General features: G+C 38.5%; 1 protein-coding gene across 4 annotated transcripts; it reads right to left on the bottom strand.

Moving 5' to 3' along the window:
- Nucleotides 1-2,784: 2,784 nt before the first annotated feature.
- LOC137961992 (clathrin interactor EPSIN 2-like) lies at nt 2,785-15,975 on the bottom strand. Of its 4 annotated transcripts, none has more exons than XM_068808675.1 (14): nt 15,717-15,975; nt 14,256-14,397; nt 14,029-14,080; nt 13,836-13,915; nt 13,676-13,754; nt 12,869-12,952; nt 12,608-12,753; nt 12,194-12,520; nt 11,922-11,963; nt 11,714-11,809; nt 11,450-11,640; nt 4,765-4,943; nt 3,516-4,461; nt 2,785-3,383 (listed from the first exon to the last, which is right to left on the bottom strand). In XM_068808675.1, the coding sequence occupies exons 2-14, from the start codon at nt 14,288-14,290 to the stop codon at nt 2,920-2,922; spliced, it is 2,721 nt and encodes a 906-aa protein (XP_068664776.1). In that variant the 5' UTR covers nt 14,291-14,397; nt 15,717-15,975; the 3' UTR covers nt 2,785-2,919. The 4 variants fall into 4 exon arrangements, with proteins under 4 accessions (XP_068664776.1, XP_068664773.1, XP_068664777.1 ...); XM_068808672.1 differs by having other exon boundaries at nt 14,256-14,383; XM_068808676.1 differs by having other exon boundaries at nt 4,765-4,892; nt 14,256-14,383.
- Between the last annotated feature and the right edge of the window lie 5,742 nt (nt 15,976-21,717).

Raw genomic sequence — 21,717 nt, 5'->3', positions numbered from 1 at the left:
CAATAGCATGCTTACCTGGAGGAAGTTGAACCAACTCCCAGGTACCTGTTTGGTGCAGGGCAATGAGCTCATCATTAATAGTTTGTCGCCAATTTGCATCGGATACAGCTTCCTTGTATGACTTAGGCTCAACAAAAGAATGAATTTTAGACAAAAAAGTCAAATAGGGGGAAGAGAGCAAATATCAAGATGGACTATACCTCTGAGGGGGACGTCAGACACGAGTGGAAACGCGAGGGGTGGCAAGATGCGGATCACTAGAGTCTAGAGAGTCGAGAGGGAGAGGCGCCATAGGAGAAGGTAAGTCAGTACCTGCATGTGACTGTTGTGAAGGCATACTAGAGGAGACCTCTGGATGGAGGGGTGAATCAATGGACGGATGGCGAATGATTAACTGGTCATCATGGGGCTCATCAGACACAAAGGGATCAATGTGTAACAATTCTGTATCATGTAAACTAGGAGTAGACAACAGAATCCGAAAGTAACAAAACTGTTCCAAAAACTTAACATTGCGAGAAACAAAAAGTCTACCAGACTCAGGATGATAACATCGGTATCCTTTTTTACCAAAACCATAATCTAGAAATATACTGCAGATTTGGCAAACAATTTAGTGTGACAGGAAGGGGGTCATAAAACAAAGCATGCACAACCAAAGACACGCAAGTGCTCATAGGTAGGACGAACACCATACAACCGTTCAAAAGGAGAGATACTGCCAGAAACAAATGACGGAATTCGATTAATCAAATAAGTGGCAGTATGAAGGGCTTCCCCCCAAAATTCAGAAGGGACAGAGGCATGGAGCCATAAAGAGCGAGCGGTTTCAATAAGAAGTCGATGTTTACGTTCTGTAACACCATTCTGCTGACATGTATAAGGACAAGACAACTGATGAATAGTGCCCTCAGACTTCAAAAAATCATTCAATAAAGATGACATATATTCACCACCTGAATCAGAGCGAAAAAATTTAATGTGAGTGGAAAAATGGGTTCGCACCATAGCACAAAATTGAACATAAATAGAATAGAAGTCTGATTTTTTATGCATAAGAAATATCCAAGAGAAACGAGTAAAATCATCGACAATCAATGCATAATAGCGAGCCCTAGCTTTAATGGATACAGGAGCAGGTCCCCAAACATCAGAGTGAACAAGATCAAAGGGAGAAGAAGTAACCGAGTGACTTAATGTAAAAGGTAAATGACATTGTTTGCCAAGATTACAACCAACACAATCACGAAGAGGGGAAGATTTAATAGTAGAATCTAACATATTGTGTTTGATCATAAACTGTAAACGAGTATGCCATAAGTAAAAAGAGTTATCTATAGAAAGTAAATCTTCCAACGTGGATTGAACTGAAAAGCTAGACACCTGCAGAGATACTGGCAATTTTAAGTCATCAACCAAGTAAAGACCACCTTCTCTATGGCCTATCCCAATCTGCCTCCCAAACTTGCGATCCTGTATAAGACAATGATCAGAAGCAAAGGTAATGGTAAGACCTAAATCAGTAAGTTTGCCAATTAAAAGAAGGTTAACAGCTAGATGGGGAACATATAAAACATCAGACAAAGACCATGTAGGGTGAGTGACAGTTTCAACCGAGGCTAGTGGCATGCGAGAGCCATTAGCAGCTTGGATGTTAACTGGGTGAGAAGGTTTAACATAGTCATGTAAAAGTGACAAGTGGGGTATCATATGGTGTGTGGCTCCAGAATCTAAGATCCATTTATGAGTGTCACTGGAGCCAGCCAAACAAGACATACCTATATGAGATGCAAATTGAGTACTGGAAGAAGATGACTTGCCAAGAATGCGAGTGAGCTCGGCAGCTAATAATGAGAGATCAGGCATAGAATCACTGCTGGTGGGAGCTGGGGCAAAAGGGGCATCAGAATAATACAAAGATCCAATGGCAGTAGATGGACGAAAACCTCTATGCGGAGGTGGACAACTAAAGGCATGATGTGGTACAGATTTAAAATGGCCTTGATTTTGACGACTAGAAACACTCGAACACTCGAAATCTTTTTACGCAGACTATTTTAAAAGGGGAAATGTTTATTGTTTTATTATTTACGTTTAATTTAATTAATATATATAGATTATTATTACCAATTATTATAGTTTTTTTTATAATTTATAATTTATTACGTTTTTTCCTCACTTGGTAAACCCAACTTAAAACTTATCTTTACAAAAACCAGTCAAAGGTTATGATGTGGTTGGATTCCAAACCTATGATGGATTTTGCAACGACGAGTTTGGCGAGGTGGGGATGGGTTTGCAAGGATAACTATCAATACTCATGGTTAAACATTAGCTAAGTCGTGCTTATAGTAAAAAAAAAAAACATTGAAACTCATAGAAGCCTTAAAAAGCACAAGGAAAACCTATGCTACAACGTAACAGGATAACGACTGAAATAGGTAAGAGGTATTCTATTATCCATTTCGATCACCCAAAAACCTATTTCATTGCCCATTTTTTTGGGAGTGGGTAAAGAGTGTCTTATTACTCATTTATTTACCCAATTACCTGCAGACAATAACTCTTGAATAAAGTCACCAAGAAGACAATAACCCGAGAAGTTCATGCCCATTCGTTACAATACAACTTCAGAAAATTGAAAGTATAAGCAACTTACAGCCGAAAGGGCAAAATAGAAATTGGCTGGCGGTAACACCCTAGATCATTTGATACGCATAAAGATGGGTAAACGCGGTTTTGTTGTGAATACAAATGGTGCTCAACCATAACAGAACTGAATAATGAAACACCAAAAGACTCTTATAACCAATGAATTGAAACAATATAAAGTGCATAAGGCCTGACGTGCCTCCATCAATCAAAACTCTTTTACCGTACTCTTTCCTTTAATAACTTGTGTTTCTTTACAGGATCTAATCAACCAGATCTATACCCACCATAAGGTTGTTGAGAACCATAACCACCACCCATGCTCATCATGGGATTGTAGACGCCCGGTATGCCAGGCCCTGAAGGAGGTCGCATTGGTGCTCCCTGACCCATTCCCATACCCATGCCACCCATTGGTTGGTTCATCCCTCCCCCATAACCCCCCATACCCATACCCATTCCCATGCCCACCCCTCTACCAGGGCCTCCCATGCCAATCCCAGGACCACCAACCATTCCCATGCCCATCCCACCACCCATCATGGGGTTTGGATGTGGTACAAGGACAGACGCACCTGTACGGCCAATGCCAGAACCAGATCCCATTGCTTTGCCCATTGTTATTGTTGATGTTATAGAAGATGTAGAATTTTTCTCTTTCTCTCGTCTCTTTTCCTGCCGATTGATAGTATCGAAATCAATCCCAATATCAGCTAATGGATTGGTTTTGGCTGCAAATGGACAATGAAACCCATTATTAACCTCAAATATAATTACTTCAAACTAAATGATGTTTAAGGGTAAATAATAGATGCCACTACAGGATGTAAAAAATAGATGAAACAGATGCACTTGACACTTACGTCCAGATATGTTCAAATTGACAAGACCTCGGCTTAATGTATCAGCCCAGACTGTAGACTTGGTTTCAAACTTGTCCTTTGACTGCTGAATCGTAGAAGGCTGTTGGCTTGAGGAAAGCTGTTGAGACACTGGAGTCGTAGGGGCAGGGGTAGGTGCATGAGATGCCATCACAGTCCTAGGTCCAAATTGGCTTGTTGGATCTGAGGGAGCATAGGAAGCTGCTAAAGGAATGGATGGCAATTGACCCATAGGAGCTTGAGGTGGAGCTGAAGAACCAAATGGTGTAGCAGATCCAAACGGCCCATTTAAAGAAGGTGGTGGCGCTAAAGACACATATGGAGCTACTGATCCCAAGTGCCCGACCGTGGCAGCAGCAAATGGTCCAGAAGAACCATATGGTGCTCCAGGTCTAAAATGCCCAGTAATTCCAGCAGTTGGTCCTGAAGCACCATAAGGAGTTACTATTCCAAAATGCCCAGCTGCAGCAGCAGGAAGCTTTGCAGAAGAACCATATACCAGCCCAGGCCCAGACTGCCCTGTTGGTAAAGGAGGTGGTGGAGCAGCATCCCCAAAAGGGGATCCACTTGAAGAAGGTACCTGATAAGGCATTGGAGATACCCCTGCAGCAAGAGATACCGTCTGAGGAAGGATACCTCCAAGAATATCATTGCTTGACTGAGCAGGTAGTGGCTGTTGCTGTGGCTGAGAGGACTGAGTGGGAACTTGTGGATTTGGATCACTTACAGTAGGAACATACATAATTCCTTGCAATGTATCAGCAAATTCAAAGTTGGAGATAGTGGCACGTCCTGATTGATCAGGAACTGACTCTACAGTGGCAGCAGCTGCAGGATCCGGTGGTGCAAAGTTCTGAGCTTGAGCTCCAAAACTATCATCAGATGGGACAGCTTTGAAAGGTCCATCACCAAATGGATCTTCACTTGGCTGTTTCAAGACCAACCAGAATACATTTAAGTAGACGGCAAAAGGCATAATTTAAAACATGATGATTCAAGATTTCAGACACATAGATGAACCCCTCCATTGAAATTCACAGAGTTCTAAGAGTTATCCTCAAAAATATTTTCCACAGTTCTAAAATCTCTAATTATGCCAAGACAATGTTGTCCAAATATTCATGGCAATTGAAAATTAATAATTTCATCATATATGAAGAAAAAAAATTATGGATGAACTGTATGAACTTCAAATTTGAAGCTGGCCTAATATATATTTCAGGAACAGTACCTGATTAAGCACTGTGCTTGCAGATGAGAGAGGCACGAAGTTGGAGACAAAATCAGAACCAGCAGCTGCTCCGGCTTCAGAAGTTGATGCTGCTGATGTAACAGGTATGAGAGCCAAAGTGTTCATGTCTGTGAGGCCAAAAAATTCCACATGAGTAGTACTAGCAGCAGGTGGAGACGCTGAAGGAGATGACAGAATTAGTCAGCTTACAATAATATGAAATTCTCAATGCATATCAAGCAGTAAAGTCAAACCAGCAACCTCACAAAAAACTCAGCACCAAATGCAGAAGCTCAGCACCAGGGCATGATAAAAATCTCTTATATGAGCTCCATCAACCTCACAAACATCATAAACTACAGCTTCAAACAACTATGACAAGTTTTTTGTCAAGTATGATTGTGATGGAAATCTCTTAATCACACCAACGATGAGAAAAATTAGTTAGGATTTTCTAAAGTAGGTGTACCGAAGTTCCATAATTGCAATTTGTACAGACCAACTAAAGCAGAGAAGCAAGACTGGATAGAGCATCAAGTAAAATCTATTTCTCTTTTCTTTTTGGAGAGAGAGAGAGAGATGCACATCTTAGAATAGCAGCCATTTCAAAAGAAAATCTAGATTCATCTGAATATTCTGTTAATGTGAAATTGAGAAAGTTTACTAAAAGATATAGACCCAGAGGGCTAAGGAGTACAACAAAAGAGAAGAAAATTGTGAAGTTGGGTCCAAGGCCTATCCCAAAATAACTAGTCATCTTAGTAAACCTTTTTCCCAACTAATAAACTCAACATATTTATTCTCACTAATCCATGTGGGACTATTCCTTAACAAAAATAATGCAAACCAAGAAAATAATAACGTACAGTCAAAGCTAAAACAAATACCCGTATACACCAAGAAAAATAAAGACAATCAGTCCATGAAGGGAGTGTCCAACAAGAGGCATTGACAAAGAGTTCCCACCTTCAAAAAACTTCAGTCAATCAAAAGGCAAGACTACCAGATTCATTTGAATGTAGAGAGAGATGTTAGAAAATACATCCAGGGGTATTTTGGTCATTTTACCACTTCAGTGGTTAATTTTCTTTATGTAATCTTGTTCTGCATGTTAAATTATAGCAGTGGTTAAATTTTCGTGTACATAGGCTATGTAGTTAGGGAGAAATAAGGAGATTAAGGTTTATTAAGTGAATAGGGGAATTTTTGTAATTTTTAACTCAAAACACTTATTTAAGGAGTCGGGGAATTCGGGCATAGTTCCCAAGGATGCTATTCAGGCTCTTCAGAAAGTTTTTCTTCTCTTTTGTCCTTTTTCTCTCAATTTTCTCTTCCTTCACCCAAATCTTGATTTTTACGTGGTATTAGAGCAGTAGATCGTTGCTAGGAACATTCTATTGCAGATTCTTGCCATTGTTTAAGAGGACAACCTGCTGGAAGGAGAAAAACTACATGTTTTTTATGCTGGTTCATCAAAGTTAAGTTTTTTTCTCCCTTTTTCTGCCATAACGTTAGGGTTACTAGTCTTTATGAATTATTGAAGGATTCTCTACACTTTGGTTGCCTTAATTGGGTTTTTTGAGATCTGCGTCACCCAACCCAATGTTGGATGTCTGCCTGCATCATCACCCAATTGATGATGTCAGCCCTAATTGCTACTACTTTTGCATGATATTGGTTGAAATAGTTGTGAATTACTGGTTATTGGATTGTTGAAGTACACAAATCCTATTTTTGTGCCCTAACCCAAATTTTGTGAGAGGGGCCCACCTTGGTGATAAATCTGAAAATAGTTTGGAAGCTTAAATTGGTTATTGTGTGATCATATATCAATATTTTGGCAGAGACAAGAAAAGTTTATACCTCAGGTAGAGGAAACTTTGGGTTTGATGGAAAGATACCATCATGATTACTTCAGAAAAGTTGACAGGGTCTAACTATTTTAATTGGGCTAAGTTTGTCAAAATGTACCTTAAGGGTTTGTCAAAATGTATCTTAAGGGTAGAAAAAAGCTGAAGTTTATCCGAGATGATCTCCCAGTGCCTCCAGATGATGATGAGGATGCAGAGGACAGTCAAGTTATGACCTGGATTGTCAATAGTATTGATTCTACTCTTAGAAATCAAGTAATCAATTGTGAGATAGCAAAAGTAGTGGCTGTCTCTAGAATCTTTATATGCACAAGAGAGTAATCTCTCTTGAGTTTATGAGTTGTATACAGACGTTTTTGGGTTGAAAAGAGGAAATCGAACAGCTACAAAATATTATAGTGTATTTCTTGGAATATGGCAGGAGATCAATTTATATCATTCGTTTACTACAGATGAGAATGAGTTGAGAAAACAGCAAAATCAGCTGTTTTTTGCAAAAAAAATGATGGTTTAGTTGCTAAATTTGATGCTATTAAAGCCCAGGTGTTAATTGCAGATGAAATTCCTATTCTCTCTACCACTTTTAATCGGATTATGAGGGCGAGGAAGACTATTGTACCTAGAACAAGTAAAGGAGTTAAGATGATGGAAGCCACCACTCTTAATGCTTGCAACACTGCATCAACCCCTACAGATTCCTTTAGAGGTAAAGGTAGAGGCCGAGGTAGATAGGGCCTAGGCAGAGGTTGTAAGTCAGAAAGGAAGTGTATTCATTGTGGCAAAAATAATCATTATTCTGACAGACGTTGGGTTAAGTTAGGAAGTTGGCATAGACTAATTCTACAACTCTTGATAGTGGAAGTGGAACTGTAGATTCTTCTATGTCGATTACACGAAGTGCTCTAGATGAAATGCAACAATTGATACAACAGCGCATGGCCCTGATCTCTGTTGCCTCGACCTCAGCATCTGTAGCTCATGCTTCCATCTCAATTCCTAGCTCTACCAATGTTGACTCAGGTATGGTAGCTTATCATGTTCACTCGTCACCGTCCAGGGTTCTTGATTTAAAGGAGTCTCTGTGTGTCAAACATGTTAATCTTGTAGATGGTTCTACCTCTCATGTTCAAGGAGTAGGCTATGTTACTCCGACTTCCTTTATGTCTCCTCAGTCAACACTTTTTGTTCCTAAGTTTCCTTTAAATTTGTTGTCGGTTTGTCAGTTAGCCAAGTGTTCATGAGTTGTTCTCTCACATTTTATCCTACTCATTGTGTTTTTCAAGATCTCGTAACGAGGAAGACGATTTGTTCCACTCGTGAGAGAGATGGGCTATACTACCTGGAGAACCATCTGCAAAATAATATTTAGGTGTTACATACCGCAGATTCTCCTCTACAGTAGCACTTACGGCTAGGTCATCAATCTGTAGCAAAACTGACTCAAGTCTTTCCAGGCCTTCCTTTTAGTTATTCTTTTCAGTGTGAATCGTGTCAACTGGGCAAGCATCACAGAAGTTTGTTTCCAATCTCGTCTCATAAAACCAATCATCTATTTGAGATTGTACACTCAGACATTTGGGGTCCTAGTCCAATTACTAGTCGGTTTGATCATAGGTCTTTTATTTCCTTTATCGATGATTTTAGTATGTGTACTTGGATTTACCTTCTTAAGGAAAAATTTGAGGCTTTTGATGTATTCAAACTTTTCTTCAATGAAATAAAAAAGTTTGATGCATCGCTTCGTACCTTGCATTCTGACAATGGCCTTGAGTTAATGAGTCATAAATTCCAAGTCTTTAGGCAAGAACAAGGAATTATTCATGCTACATCGTGTGTCTTTACCCCTCAGCAAAATGGCGTCGCTAAATGCAAGAATCGCCATTTACTGGAGGTAGCTAGGACAATGATGATTCATATGCATGTACCCTAGTCTTATTGGGGTGATGTTGTTCTTACAACTTGTTTCTTGGTTATAGAATGCCCTCGTCTGTGTTAGAAGGAAAAATTCTTATGCAAATTCTTTTGCAGTCCGCGCCCCCGTGTTTGGATGTGTCTACTTTGCCCATGTATTTGGATCTTCCAAAGATAAGTATGTATTTTTGGGGTACTCTTGTACACAGAAGGGGTACAAATGTTTTTGTCCGTCCACTAGAAACACATTTGTATCTACTGACTTAATTGTATCTACGTTACTTTCTTTGAGTATGTACCATTCTTTTCCTTTGTCTTTACCTTCTGATCTTGTTGTCTCACCTAAACCGGCACCAGTTATCCCTGTACCAGTTAATGAGCCCGTTGGACGGTCACAAAATGTTTTCACCAAAGCCCTTAGCTAGCGAGAATTTATATCATTCTACAACAAGCTGGGACTCCTGGATATATACGCTCCAACTTGAAGGGGAGTTAGAAAATACATCCAGGGGTACTTTGGTCATTTCACCACTTCACGGGTTAATTTTCTTTGTGTAATCTTGCTCTGCATGTTAAATTATAGTAGTGATGTGTAGTTAGGGAGATATAAGGAGATTAAGATTTATTAGGTGAATAGGGGCATTTTTGTAATTTGTAACTAAAAACACTTATTTAAGAAGTGTGGGAATTCGTGCACAGTTCCCAAGGACGCCATTCGGGTTCTTCAGAAAGCTCTTCTTCTCTTTTGTCCTTTTTCTTTCAATTTTCTCCTCTTCCTTCACCCAAATCTTGATTTTTACAAGAGCAGAATTAATTAAACATGTATTTTCACAATAACTTTGTCTAGAGTTTATTTCAGAAATATTCACCATATAGATCAATCTCATAGATGGTAAATCTATCGACCTTAAAGGAAGTACAGTTTGAGGTTGTACAGTAACAGCTTTTCCTTGGACTAGTTCCACAGAAGATTAACAATGTCTAGTCTCCACATCAGTACATATTTTGCTTACAAATACTACAAATGTATAACTCAAGCATTTGCATTTAAGAGCCAACTAATTCAGTGCTAAGCTATTGATGTCAACAATCTAAGTTCCTCAGCTTTCCAATAAAGTTTGAAACTACTACCTCAGCATATTGTGCAATGGAGACACACTAATGCAGGCATGCAGGGTACTACCAAAGACAGAAGGCAAATGATGTATTAACCTGACCGCCAACAGTCCCTGATGTTCCTAGGTCTAGGGTTTCTCCTTCAGAGCATCAAAACAAATGCAAAATTAGGGCGAAATGCTTCTCAGTTATATTATCCACCAAAAGAGCCTAAAAAGAAGTGAACTTACAATTTCATTGAAAAAAAAAAAAAAACTAGGAACAGACAGATGCAAGAAAGTCAAAGAGATAACTAATCCAACCAGTGATTACATTTAGTCTACTTTAAAGTATCTTACTGTATCCTCCGCCAAAACAATTCAGTATCTAGACTAATGATCTCTAAATTGTGCTTCTGTTTCGCTGTCCCCTAAATCCAAAGATCCCATGTTGGGTAGCCCCACATGTCAAATTACAGATTCAAAGAAAATACCAAAGCAGAAAAAGGCAGTATTTTATATAACACAGCACTCATACATCACCAAACATCAATCCTGTTAAGAGAAGCTCCAAACTTTACATTTCACAATTCAAGAAAATATGAGAACTTCATTAGAAAGTTGATTCAAAGATAAGAAGTCAATTTATAAAGAGATAACAGACATGCCTACATTTAAACTTGCTCCCGTGTGACTGCCTCTCATGAAGATACACATCCTTGAATAAATAAGGTTATCATATGCATGCGGAACTGAAATTCACTGTTCTACCACTAGACTTACATATGTTTTCTAGTATACAAAGCAGACTGTTGAAGTTGGGCTGGTACCTCCCAAAATAATGATTGGCTTAAATTAACAATCCTCTTCCCAACTAATTAGCATAGGATCTACTCAAGCCCAAACCTATGCAGGACTATTTTCGCACACTTTCAAACTCAAAAAGATCTTGGACTCATTTCAAAAACAAAAAAGAAAAAAAGATACGTGACTCTTCTCCCATACACAACACATCCCTGACTATCAAACAACCTGAGCCATGGAAAACAAATACCTATATACTGGTGGACCTTTTACCTAACAAAACTCCTCTTCAAGTCCAGGCCTAACAGAAAACCTAGCTCACAGACACAGAGAACATGCACATAAGATCAAAGAACATGAAGGAAAGCCAACACAAACACAGGCACTGGCTGGCAATAACAAACACTATTTCAAAGTTGGACCCGTTCCTCCCAAAAGACTAGCCAAAGTTAGGAAGCATTTTCCCAACTAACAAGCATAGTATCTCTTCAAGCTCAGATCAATATGGGGTACTCTCCACACAACAACTCAACACCCAAAAAACCAGCCTAAGACATCTCATATACAAATACAGAATGGTGCACAATTTGCCCGCCAACAATGACAACCATAAAATTTGTGATTCCAAGATCCTAGAAGAAAAAATAACGCAAGATTATCCAAGAGCATGTAGACAAACCATGAACTGACAGCAACAACTGGTATCAAGCATCTTATTTGCTTCTTTAATACTATATTTTCGAGGTATCAGATAATTGAAGAAAATACTAATGAGACATATCTTTGTACTTTGTTTGATATTGTAGATGCATATGTTTGAGAAACTACAGCTTAAATGACACCAACTACTTTAGTGCACCATAAGTAGAACTAAAAAAAGTATTCTTACAGCATCAATGTCATCTAAAATATCAAAATTACAAATCTCAAGAATATAACAAGTAACAGAAAGAAATAAACAAACAATACCAAAAGAAAGTAGAAAATAGGAAGCAAGTCCAGTACCAAGTGCAGAAGCACGAGGATCAAACTCATCAAATCCTTCAGCTTCCTTGTTCATGGAAGATGTGGTTTCATCAGCTACAGAATTAAGAGGAGAGGCTCCTGAAGGAGAAGACAGAGACGGAGAAGACGCTTTAGGAGCAGGTGGAAAGCTCTTGGAAGGAGAGGATGTTTTTGGAGCTGGCACCCCATCCCTGTTCAGAGAGAAAGACATCAGAATAAGCTAAGAAGACAGAAGCAAAGTAGCTAGTTGACAAGTTCTCCTACCTCTCGTCCTGATTATGGCCAGGAGTCCCATTTACTGCTTCTTCATAAGATGGAGGTGCACTAATGCTCTGTTGTGAAAGCTTACGTTCAAACCGCCTGTCAAAATGACATTCTGTGAGGTTTGATCAAAGAAAAGAAGATATATAGGTGTTAAGTTTCAGCTTTAGAGCACCAGTTCAGTGGTTATTCATTACTCCAGACAGCTTACCTCTCATCAGGAGATTGATCATCAGCTCTGCCACCACCACTCCTGCATGCAAGGAAGACATAGGTCGTACTAGTTTCAACACTTAGCTTTCATATTAAAAAAGAAGTTTTAAAAAGATTATTATGTTATCTTCACAAAACAGGAACAGGATATTACTAACAAAAAAGACAAAAGACAAACAAGAATTGCTGTTTATGCATCAAAATAATAGGAACCAAATAGTGTCACTAAAGATTAGAATGCCTATCAAACTGAGGAGAATGAGTACAAACCGGGACGAATATTTATCATCATCGTCATAACGATCTCTGTCTCTATCATAATTCTTATTCCTTGATCCGTACTCATCATTGCCCCGACTACCACGGTAATCTTCATCTCTGTATCCATCTCTGCCATAACGTTCATCACCATCTCTGCCATAACGATCACCACCCCGACCATACCGGTCATCATCGCAGTGACCCCATTCTCGATCTCTTCCATATCCATTCCTGTCTTCACCATAACGATCATCATCGTACCGATCCCCATATCCACCTCCTGTGCCGGAATAGGAACTTGGCCTGTACATCCCTCCGGCAGACGGTGTTCGAAACCTGTAATTTTGTTTTTTCATATTTGCCCCTATTAGAACTGCAGAAAATCATAGCACTGCTTTTTATTATTATTGAAAGGAGACTCACTTATCCCTGTTTGCAAGAGCTTTTTGGCGAACTTCTTGTATTCTTTCTTTATCATTCACAAGTACAACTAAGCTCTGAGATTTCTTTCTGACGTTGCTTCCTTGGTCTCTCCCACTAGAATCAATATACTGAAAGTCGGATAAAGTCTGCAAAAATTTCACTTTAATCATATCACATGACTTCACCAAATTAAGCAAAGGTGAAAAGTATGCCATCACAGAAAAGAAAAATATAGCAAAAATAGAAATTATTGGAAATTACCGATATCTGGTAAGCATGCTCCCTAATGTCATCTATGACACGTTCAGAGCCATGGGCCACTAGGTATTCCAGCACAGTCAATGCCTGAAGCTCAATGAATTAACATGCAATTACCATACATTTTGCATATAGAGAAGAAAGATCACATAAATCACTTGAGTCACAATAATAAAAAATAACACAACAAAAAACTAACATTAACAACAATAGTATTAGTAGTAGTCGCAGCAGTAGTAAAGATGATAGTAGCAATGGTGATGGTGATGGTGATCGTGATCATGATGGTGGTGGTGGCGATGGTGATGGTGATGGTGATGGTGATGGTGATGGTGACGGTGACGGTGACGGTGACGGTGACGGTGACGGTGACGGTGACGGTGACGGTGATTCTTAGAAAATACATCCAGGGGCATTTTGGTCATTTTACCACTTTAGTGGTTAATTTTCTTTATGTAATCTTATTCTGCATATTAAATTAAATCAGTAGTTAAATTTTCGTGTACATAAGATGTGTAATTAGGAAGATATAAAGAGAATAAGGTTTATTAAGTGTATAGGGGCATTTTTATAATTTTTAACTCAAAACACTTATTTAAGAAGTCTGGGAATTCGTACACAGTTCCCAACAAAGCCTTTCAGGCTCATCAAAAAGTTCTTCTTCTCCTCTCTCCATTTTCCTCTCAATTTTCTCCTCTTCCTTCACCCAAATTTTGAATTTTATAGTAATGGTGATGGAAGCAGTGGTAATAGCAATAGAAATAGCACCCCAACATCGTGGTAGCAAAGTAAAACTGGAGATTTCACTACCTTGTATACATGCCGCCAATTTTTGCCAGCATCATTGATTCTTTTCCAGATGACGACCATGATCAACTGGTACTCATTGCTGCAGAGATGCTAATAAGTCAAAATCTATGAAACAGAAAAAGGATCACAACAGTGAAGAGAATTGGGAAACCATTCTTACTAGTTTCTGGTGGCCTGTGCAATATCTGCTAAATGGGACCCATGAGGACCCCATGGCTCATTGCTAGTTGCGTCAAGAACCTGAAACATCATCCAAGAAATCATTCGCTTTGTTACTACCCAGAATTTGTTAAATTTATATTATCACTTAAGAAAAGTTAAAAGCAGGGCGAAGAAATAAATAACATAGCTACCTTCTGCTCTATTCCTGGCACCTTCAAGACTTTCTTGTTCACCTCTCTCTTGCTAGAGAACATAAAGTTAGAAGTACATTAGGGACTCAGTTATTTTACAGTGACAATTTGGGACTAATGCAGTTATTTTACAATGACTATTCAGGACTAACGCATTTATTACAAAGATGAAAAGAAATTTTTAGTAAATGTACTAAATATTTAAAAGGTGTATTAGTATCACTTACATGTCCCTTACAGTTTGACCAATAGCTTTCTTCATGGTTATCGTGGGTAAACTGTGAGGTTGTCTTCAAGTAAACTTTCTTCAAAAATTCTTCAGAAAGCCTAGGAAGTACAACCTAAAGGCTGTCACCTGATTGGAGACTTCTACGATTAATAATATGAAAAACCAATAAAAAAATGTTTGAGACTCTATAAAACCTTGATATAAGGAAACATCCAAAATGATGCCACAAAACTGAAGTAACTAGAAATGCCTCTCTAAGACCCATATAACCACTGCTGAGAATAAGGAACCTCTCAAAAAGTAAATCACATACCTTGTTCACTTGAAAGGAAGAATAAAAGTCACTACAAGCCTAATGTAGTAGTATACAAACACAACAATGGACAAGAGCATCTCATATAGTTCATTTATCTAGCAAAAGAAAGAAATAAACCAATGAAGAAGGCACAGAACCGCTCTTGAAAAAATATCCCTAACTACACATCGATAAGATGTTCTGTTTGAAAGAAGTTCAATAAAGATGATGCATCCTCCAAGTATAAATCACCTTTAAAAATTTTAAGAAAAAACACTGAACAATTTTATTTTGTACCATTAAAACATTATCAAATCACCAGTGCAAAGAATTTAATCAAGAAAAAATTGCTCAATTAGATGCAAGAAAGATAAAGGGGACAGAGAGGAAGAAGGGCACGCAGGAAAGATGGAAGGGGGAAGGGGGCAGGGGAAAGAGGGTATAGATTATAGGACCAGGAATTTCAACAGAAACAATCGAAACCAACTTTAGCTAAGATCAAGAGAAAGGAGAAGTATTTGCCAATTGATGCTACATCTATGACATAGTGACTCAGACTTCACATAAATTTTGGCCAAAATGTCCATCTAACGAGTACCAGAAAACAAAAATATGACATAAGGAAGAAACTGAAATTTTCGAGAATCCAGCGACAATAAAATATTAGAACCTCCTTTTTACGTTAATGGCAAAACAGTGTGACCAATTGAGAAACGAAGACTACGAACAAGAACCGTTAGCAAGTATCTCTATCCAAATCCAGGGAAATAAAAATCTCATCGCAAAATAAGCAAACAATCAAAGTTCAAATATAAATCAAGGGCCTTTGGATAAAAAACAAGCAAACGTCAGCAACGCTATCAATTGAAACAGGAAGAGGAAGTCACGGATTCATGCGTGCGGAGACAAGTTACCATCAAAGTGAAATTGAAACACCAACCTCCTACATTAATCTCATTGTTGTCATTAGCAACGCCAGAAGCATAATCATAATAAGAGCTCAACTTTCAGCAACCGAAATTCCGCAATTTAAACAAATTTCCACCCAGCACTCCAAATTCAATTCAAGAGACGAAGGAAACAGGACAGAAACATGGAGATCCAACTGGGAACCGAGAGTAAGCGCAACGGAGAGATCTTAAAGCAGCAGAGACCGAATCTAACCTGACGGCAACAGCGGCAGTGAAGAGAAGTCGCGGATCGGAAGCCGGATCAGATGAGACGCTAGGAAGAAGAGACTGAAGAGAGAAGGAAGAGGGAAGAGAGGTGACAATGAGGGAGAATCAGAAAAAAGAGGGTTTCTTAGCAATCTTCATTGTCAAGGGAAAGAAGGAGGAGAGAGCGAGCCAAAAACGCGAAGTCGACGGAACACCTGGCAGACGGAAATTTGGTGTTAGGGGCAAGACAATTTTCCGCAGTCCCTCTTTTCACGACCGCGCATTGTAATAACTAATAATCTCTCTTCCCGACCCATTATCGATGTAAGAAAAAAGCCAAATTTTCCACCGACAGAAACACCCTCGACTCTTTCTCCAAATGACAATAATTTCCCTCATTATTCGCTGATATAGAAAAGTAAAGATAAGTTCGCCCAGGGAAATACAAATCTACGTCTATCAAAGCCGTTGATCTCAAGATTTTGACACCTATAAGACAGGAGAAGAAGCACGGATCCGGGCAGTGATCGATCGAATCTAGTAGCCCACTAGCACACCAACTTTTAATGGATAAAAATAGTGAATTCCATTTCTTTTAAATGGAATAGCTACCCATAAAAGCATAAAGTTAGCCATAAAGTTAAAGAATAGTTAATTAACTTAACTGAGCACCCAAAACAGCTTTTTAGAAGAGAACAGCGATGATGGGCACCCGCCGTAAAATCCATTTAAAAAAATTAGGGGATCTTAAGCAGTTACGATCGTGTCATGATTCATGAATTGAAAAGGTTGGCGCGGAACCATGAAAGATAACGTACGGCGAAGGCGAGCCACCTCTCTTTCTCAGTCTTACCTCCTCACCTCGCCCTACCTCCAATCAGCCAGGTTTAGGAGCAGTCGCCTTCAAATCTGGAGGCTCGCGAGTGTTTGATGTTGGCGGTGGTGCTAAGCCAAAAGGACGATGTCAACAACGTCGTTCTTCAAAGCTGAAATCTCATCACATCGAGCATTTCTTTTCTTTCCCAGATTTTTTACGCATTATTCCGGAAAAAAACCAGCCGTAATAAAATCACAGGGAGCCATCACTCGGTGGAACTAATCAAACTCTTCTCTATAAGAGGAGGTCGAGTGGCCAATTTACAGCACGAGCAGCGTACTCTAACGCCTACCCGGAGGGGCACTGTGAAACGGGAAAAGCCATATGCGGTGTTCGTACCGGTGAAGAAGAAGAAGTCACCTTCAAGGAGAATTTCCTCCGGGCGGGAGTCCAGCTCGAAAGTTCCCTAGTGGGTGTGGCCGCGTGGGGGAGGGACGAATTGGTGTGACATGGGGCTAAATCTTGTGGCACCAAGGCCACTTTGCCACTAATAATACTCCGTCGTGTATTTAAGTCGTCTGCAAATGATACAAGTCGCTGCTCGTTCGGAATTGCGATTTATGACGCCACCCCGTGGCGGACGCGCCGTGGGAGCTTTGCCAATGACACGGGCCCATGGGAGTCGGGTGGCCCCTACTACGGGTCGGCAAGCAAGCGGAGAAGGTGGCGTTGGTCTAGCTTAGATTCTGACTGAATCTGAATCATTACCTCTCGTTGTTTGGGCTTATATTAACTCTCGAGAAGAAATCGTATATGTTTGGGTTGCAGCAAACAAGATCCCGTGTTCGTGTTGATAAGATTATTTTTTAAATCGTGCCTTATGAGAGCTAAGTATATTAGTTTACATAGTTGAATGGTTTCATAAAGAGGTTATTTGGCAAAAATAAATAACAGTTCATTTCGTGATTAGGATCCACAATCGATGAAGATGAGTTTTCTGCTTGCAATTCATCTTGTTTGAGGCAAAATTGGGATTTTGCAAAGTTTTACTAAGATGATTCTTTCCGCACATTCATGCACAGTGTCACTGTTTGGACTCTACTTTCTACCGCTCAAACACTGATTTCCTATGATTACAATGTTGTTTGTGCAAACAATATAGAATTTTATGTTTATGATTTAGAATAAAAGGTAAGTTGGTGATTTAGTTTTCATTAACTTGGACAATTCCAGTTGCATTAATTGGCAGGATTTAATGTGCAATTTCATATTGATCAATTTCCTAGAGTTTATTGATAATCTTAATTGTGAATCTTTTCAATTTATCAATATTCAATGTGAGAGTAGTAAAGAAAACTAGATGGTAATAAGGAATCCTGAATACGATAAATGGACATTATTGGATGCAAAAGTGGTTGGTTGGATAAAGCCACACTTTCAAAGGGTTTTGGATTGAAGTTACAAATACGAACTACCAATCAAAGTGAAAGAAGTGTTACTGAGTATTAAAAATACATTGAGGGAGTTTTGTATACAATTCTAGATTGTTGGAGTTACACTCGCATCCAAGGACACAGTAACACATATTCATGACAGATTAAGCAAAGTGTATAAGAACTTTATTGGAGTTTTCATTGCACAAACAAAGTTGCCCTTGTTTGAAAGACTCATGTCACTTTTATTGGAGCAAGAGTAATTTTCATCTAAAGGAAAGGATCACACATCTCAAGACTTCAATCCTACTCTTACCACAAGGGCTTAAACAAATTATAATCACTATAAATAAAATTGTAATAGAGGACTAAGGAAGAATCAACAATAACAAAGGAGGAAGAAACAATCTAAAGACTTCACTCCTACTCTTGCCACAAGGGATTAGACAAATTATAATCACTATAAATAAAATTGTAATAGAGAACTAAGGAAGAAGCAACAATAACAAAGGAGGAAGAAACAATCTAAATACTTCACTCCTACTCTTGCCACAAGGGATTAGACAAATTGTAATCACTATAAATAAAATTTTAATAGAGGAACTTGAAGAAGAAGCAATGACAACGAAGGAGGAAGAAACAGTCTAAATAATTTAGAGAAAGGAGTTGAATGTCAATATTATGGAGAAATTAATCAAATTGTTTGAGATTGTCAGACTTTGCAAAGGCACATGCAACTCAAAAGATGGTTCATCTTCTCCTTCCATTGGGCAAGAGCATTAGCTACATAAGTGACAAAATTGAAAATTACAAAGTGCTAGACTGAGCTTGGGTAGTCAACAGTGGTGTTGCTCTGCACATATTTAATTATCCAAATATATTTTCCCACCTTACTCATGGCATTGATCATAATCTTATCATTAACGGGGGATGGTTCATCTCATTGCATCACTCTTGTAGGTATTGTACCTACTTTCAATCTTTTTCGTTCTTTACAACATAATGTTCTTTTGGTCACTTTCATTCATTTCATTCTTGTCTCAATCTTTCACTTCCTCCACCCTAATCCTAACAAAGAATGATTTTGCATTCCTTATTTCTCTGTGAAAGGTCATCTAACCAAGGGAATATTTGTTAGAGGTGGAAAATAAGGTTGTCTTTATTTCCTAGAGGGGGAGTCTAGCTACAAAAGTGTTTATCACCTTCAATTATTTTTCTTGTTAGTTTAATTATCTTACCATTAGTTCCCACATCCAAGCTACCTAGTTTATCTTCTAATTTTTAGTTTCAATTGTGGCCTTGTAGACTTGGCCATTATTTTGCCTTTTATTAAACATTTATTTTATTATGAACCCTCATTTAACCAATCATTAGTTTGTTGAACATGTCAATTATCTAATCACTCAAAGCTATTGTGTTTTTGTTTTGCACATAAAGCCACTCATGTTTGGAGTTGGTTCATAATGATGTGCGGAGACTGACACCCACATCTTCACTCAGTTTTATATTATATTTTTTTATGATTATATGTATTTCTCATGGATTTATTTTATCCAACACAATTTATTTTTTGTCTTTAAAATGTAATGGGTTTATGTTGAGAAACTATACAATGCATGCATTCATATTTTTCAAAGTGATTGAGGGGTGAATACTTGTTGAGTTCATTGTATTCTTATATATATGAGAATAGCATTCATCACTAGCACTTTTGTCCATACAAACCTGAACACAATGGTGCAGTGAACTGAAACATTGTCATATCACAACAATAAACAACAATATTCCACATCATTTTATGGACTAATGCTTTTAACACTTCTACCTACATTAATAGACTACCATTCCTATTATTTGGTAAATCCTTATGAAATGGTCTTCATATTCTTAGTTGCAGACATTTGATGTAACAACATATGTTTATTTAGAAAAACCATTCAGGGATACATTGTCACCCTAGGGTATAGATGCATTTTTGTTTGTTGTGATCACTCTTTGAAAGGTACCATTGTTATGACCCTCTCGCTAAGAGACTTTACGTATCTTCACACATCATTTTTTATGAATCCTACACTCCTAGTAATGGTCTTGGTCAAGATTGTTCTTCGTTGTAGTCTATAGGTTTCTTTGGTGGTTTATTAGTTACTAACTCACCTCTTATTTGTTTTGACACCACTAGTCATCTGGTCCTATTGATTCTTCCATCACTTCTTTTGTCCATGTCCCTTCATTAGAACAAGTTGTCCCCATTGCAGTAGAGTCTCCAATTGTGCATGTTCCCCCTTCTACTCCTATTTTTGTTCTATAAGAAGACACATTGTTGGAAGATGAAGACATATTATACAAAAAAGATTTTATACATCATTTGCAACAAGCTGGGAGTTCATGTTGTTCTCTCACCCCCAGCTTGAAGGGGAGTGTTGGAAGACAGGGCCCAAACCCACACGACCAAGGAAGACTCACATATCCAAATGTATTAGAAGATGAGCCCAAGCCCATAAGACCAAGGAAGACTCATGCATCCAAGAGAAATAGAAGACGGGCTCAAGGCCCACATATCAAGGAGAAGGCCCATAGGCCCACATATGAGATGGTATGATAGTAAATAAAGGGTCATCTCATAGAGATGTCATTGATGTAATTAAGTTAAAGTTCTAAGGTTAAAGCCCTAAAATCTAAACCCTAAGTTCAGGGGTATTATTGTAATATAGTAGCTTCATAAATCTATAAATAGAGATTCAGGGGTAGGGTTAGGATCAATCAAGTCCATAACCCTTCTTCCTCTAGTTTTCTACCAATGGATCTCTCCCTTTTTCTCCGTGAGCTAAATTCATGGAGTCCTGAATTTTCTCCGTGAGCTAAATTTATGGAGTCCTGAAAATTAACATGGTATCAGAGTTTTGATTTTGATTTTCAGGACTTCGGCTATGGTTTTTTCAAGTTTCATTCGTCTTCTTTTTCATAGTTGTTGAATATTAGGTATTTTGTTTTGTTAATTATTTTCTCATATTGTCTGGCATTACTTTGTCGTTACCAAGGCTCTCTGTCGTCTGTCTTTGCCAGCTTTACTGCTATTGAGCAGATCTTGTTTTTAGAAAATCATCCGAGAGTGTTTCTCCCGGCCTCTCCATTCTCGGCTCATTCTTGCGCTTCATCAACAACCAAATAATAGCAGAGTTTCCGTGCCAATCCCTTCTCTGTTTTTTCAATACTTGCAGCAGCCAACGAATAACAGCTTTTCGATTTGAGTTTTTTATTCATCATAGCAAACACATTGATTATTCTTCTAGCAACTATCTAGACAGTAGATAAGATTGATTATTCTACCAGCAGACAAGTTGTATTATCCAACACATTGTTGTTATTCATAAAAGCAAGTTATGATGATATTCTTCAGAATTCCTTCTCTGTTTTGAGTAGTTGCAGTCATCGATGAGTAGCAACAATTATTTGAATTGCATTCTCTTTGGTAGGTGGTTAATGTTTCTGGATCTCTGCATAGACCAACATCTAACATTGACTGATGTAGAGACAAGCTGAAGGATCAGGTGACTAGCACATGCTTGGCTCACTGCTGTATTGTTCAGACCTCTTCTGGATTGATATGAAAACCATGTGTTGTTGTCTGGAAGATTGCCTGCGTTGGTATCTTTGCTGGAATTGCTTCTCTGCTGGCAAGCCGAAACTATCTTACCAATATTGACGGGATTTCGTTTCATCACTGTGTTGCTGATCATCCGAAATCATCTCTGCCATAG

The sequence above is a fragment of the Aristolochia californica genome, unplaced genomic scaffold (genome assembly GCF_029961685.1).
Source record: "Aristolochia californica isolate CCGP_79_NKW_82.1479 unplaced genomic scaffold, dmAriCali1.0.hap1 SCAF_4, whole genome shotgun sequence".
In the NCBI taxonomy this organism is placed as follows: domain Eukaryota; kingdom Viridiplantae; phylum Streptophyta; class Magnoliopsida; order Piperales; family Aristolochiaceae; genus Aristolochia; species Aristolochia californica.
Note: the sequence above shows the minus strand (reverse complement) of the source record. Positions and strands in the feature narration are given on the sequence as shown.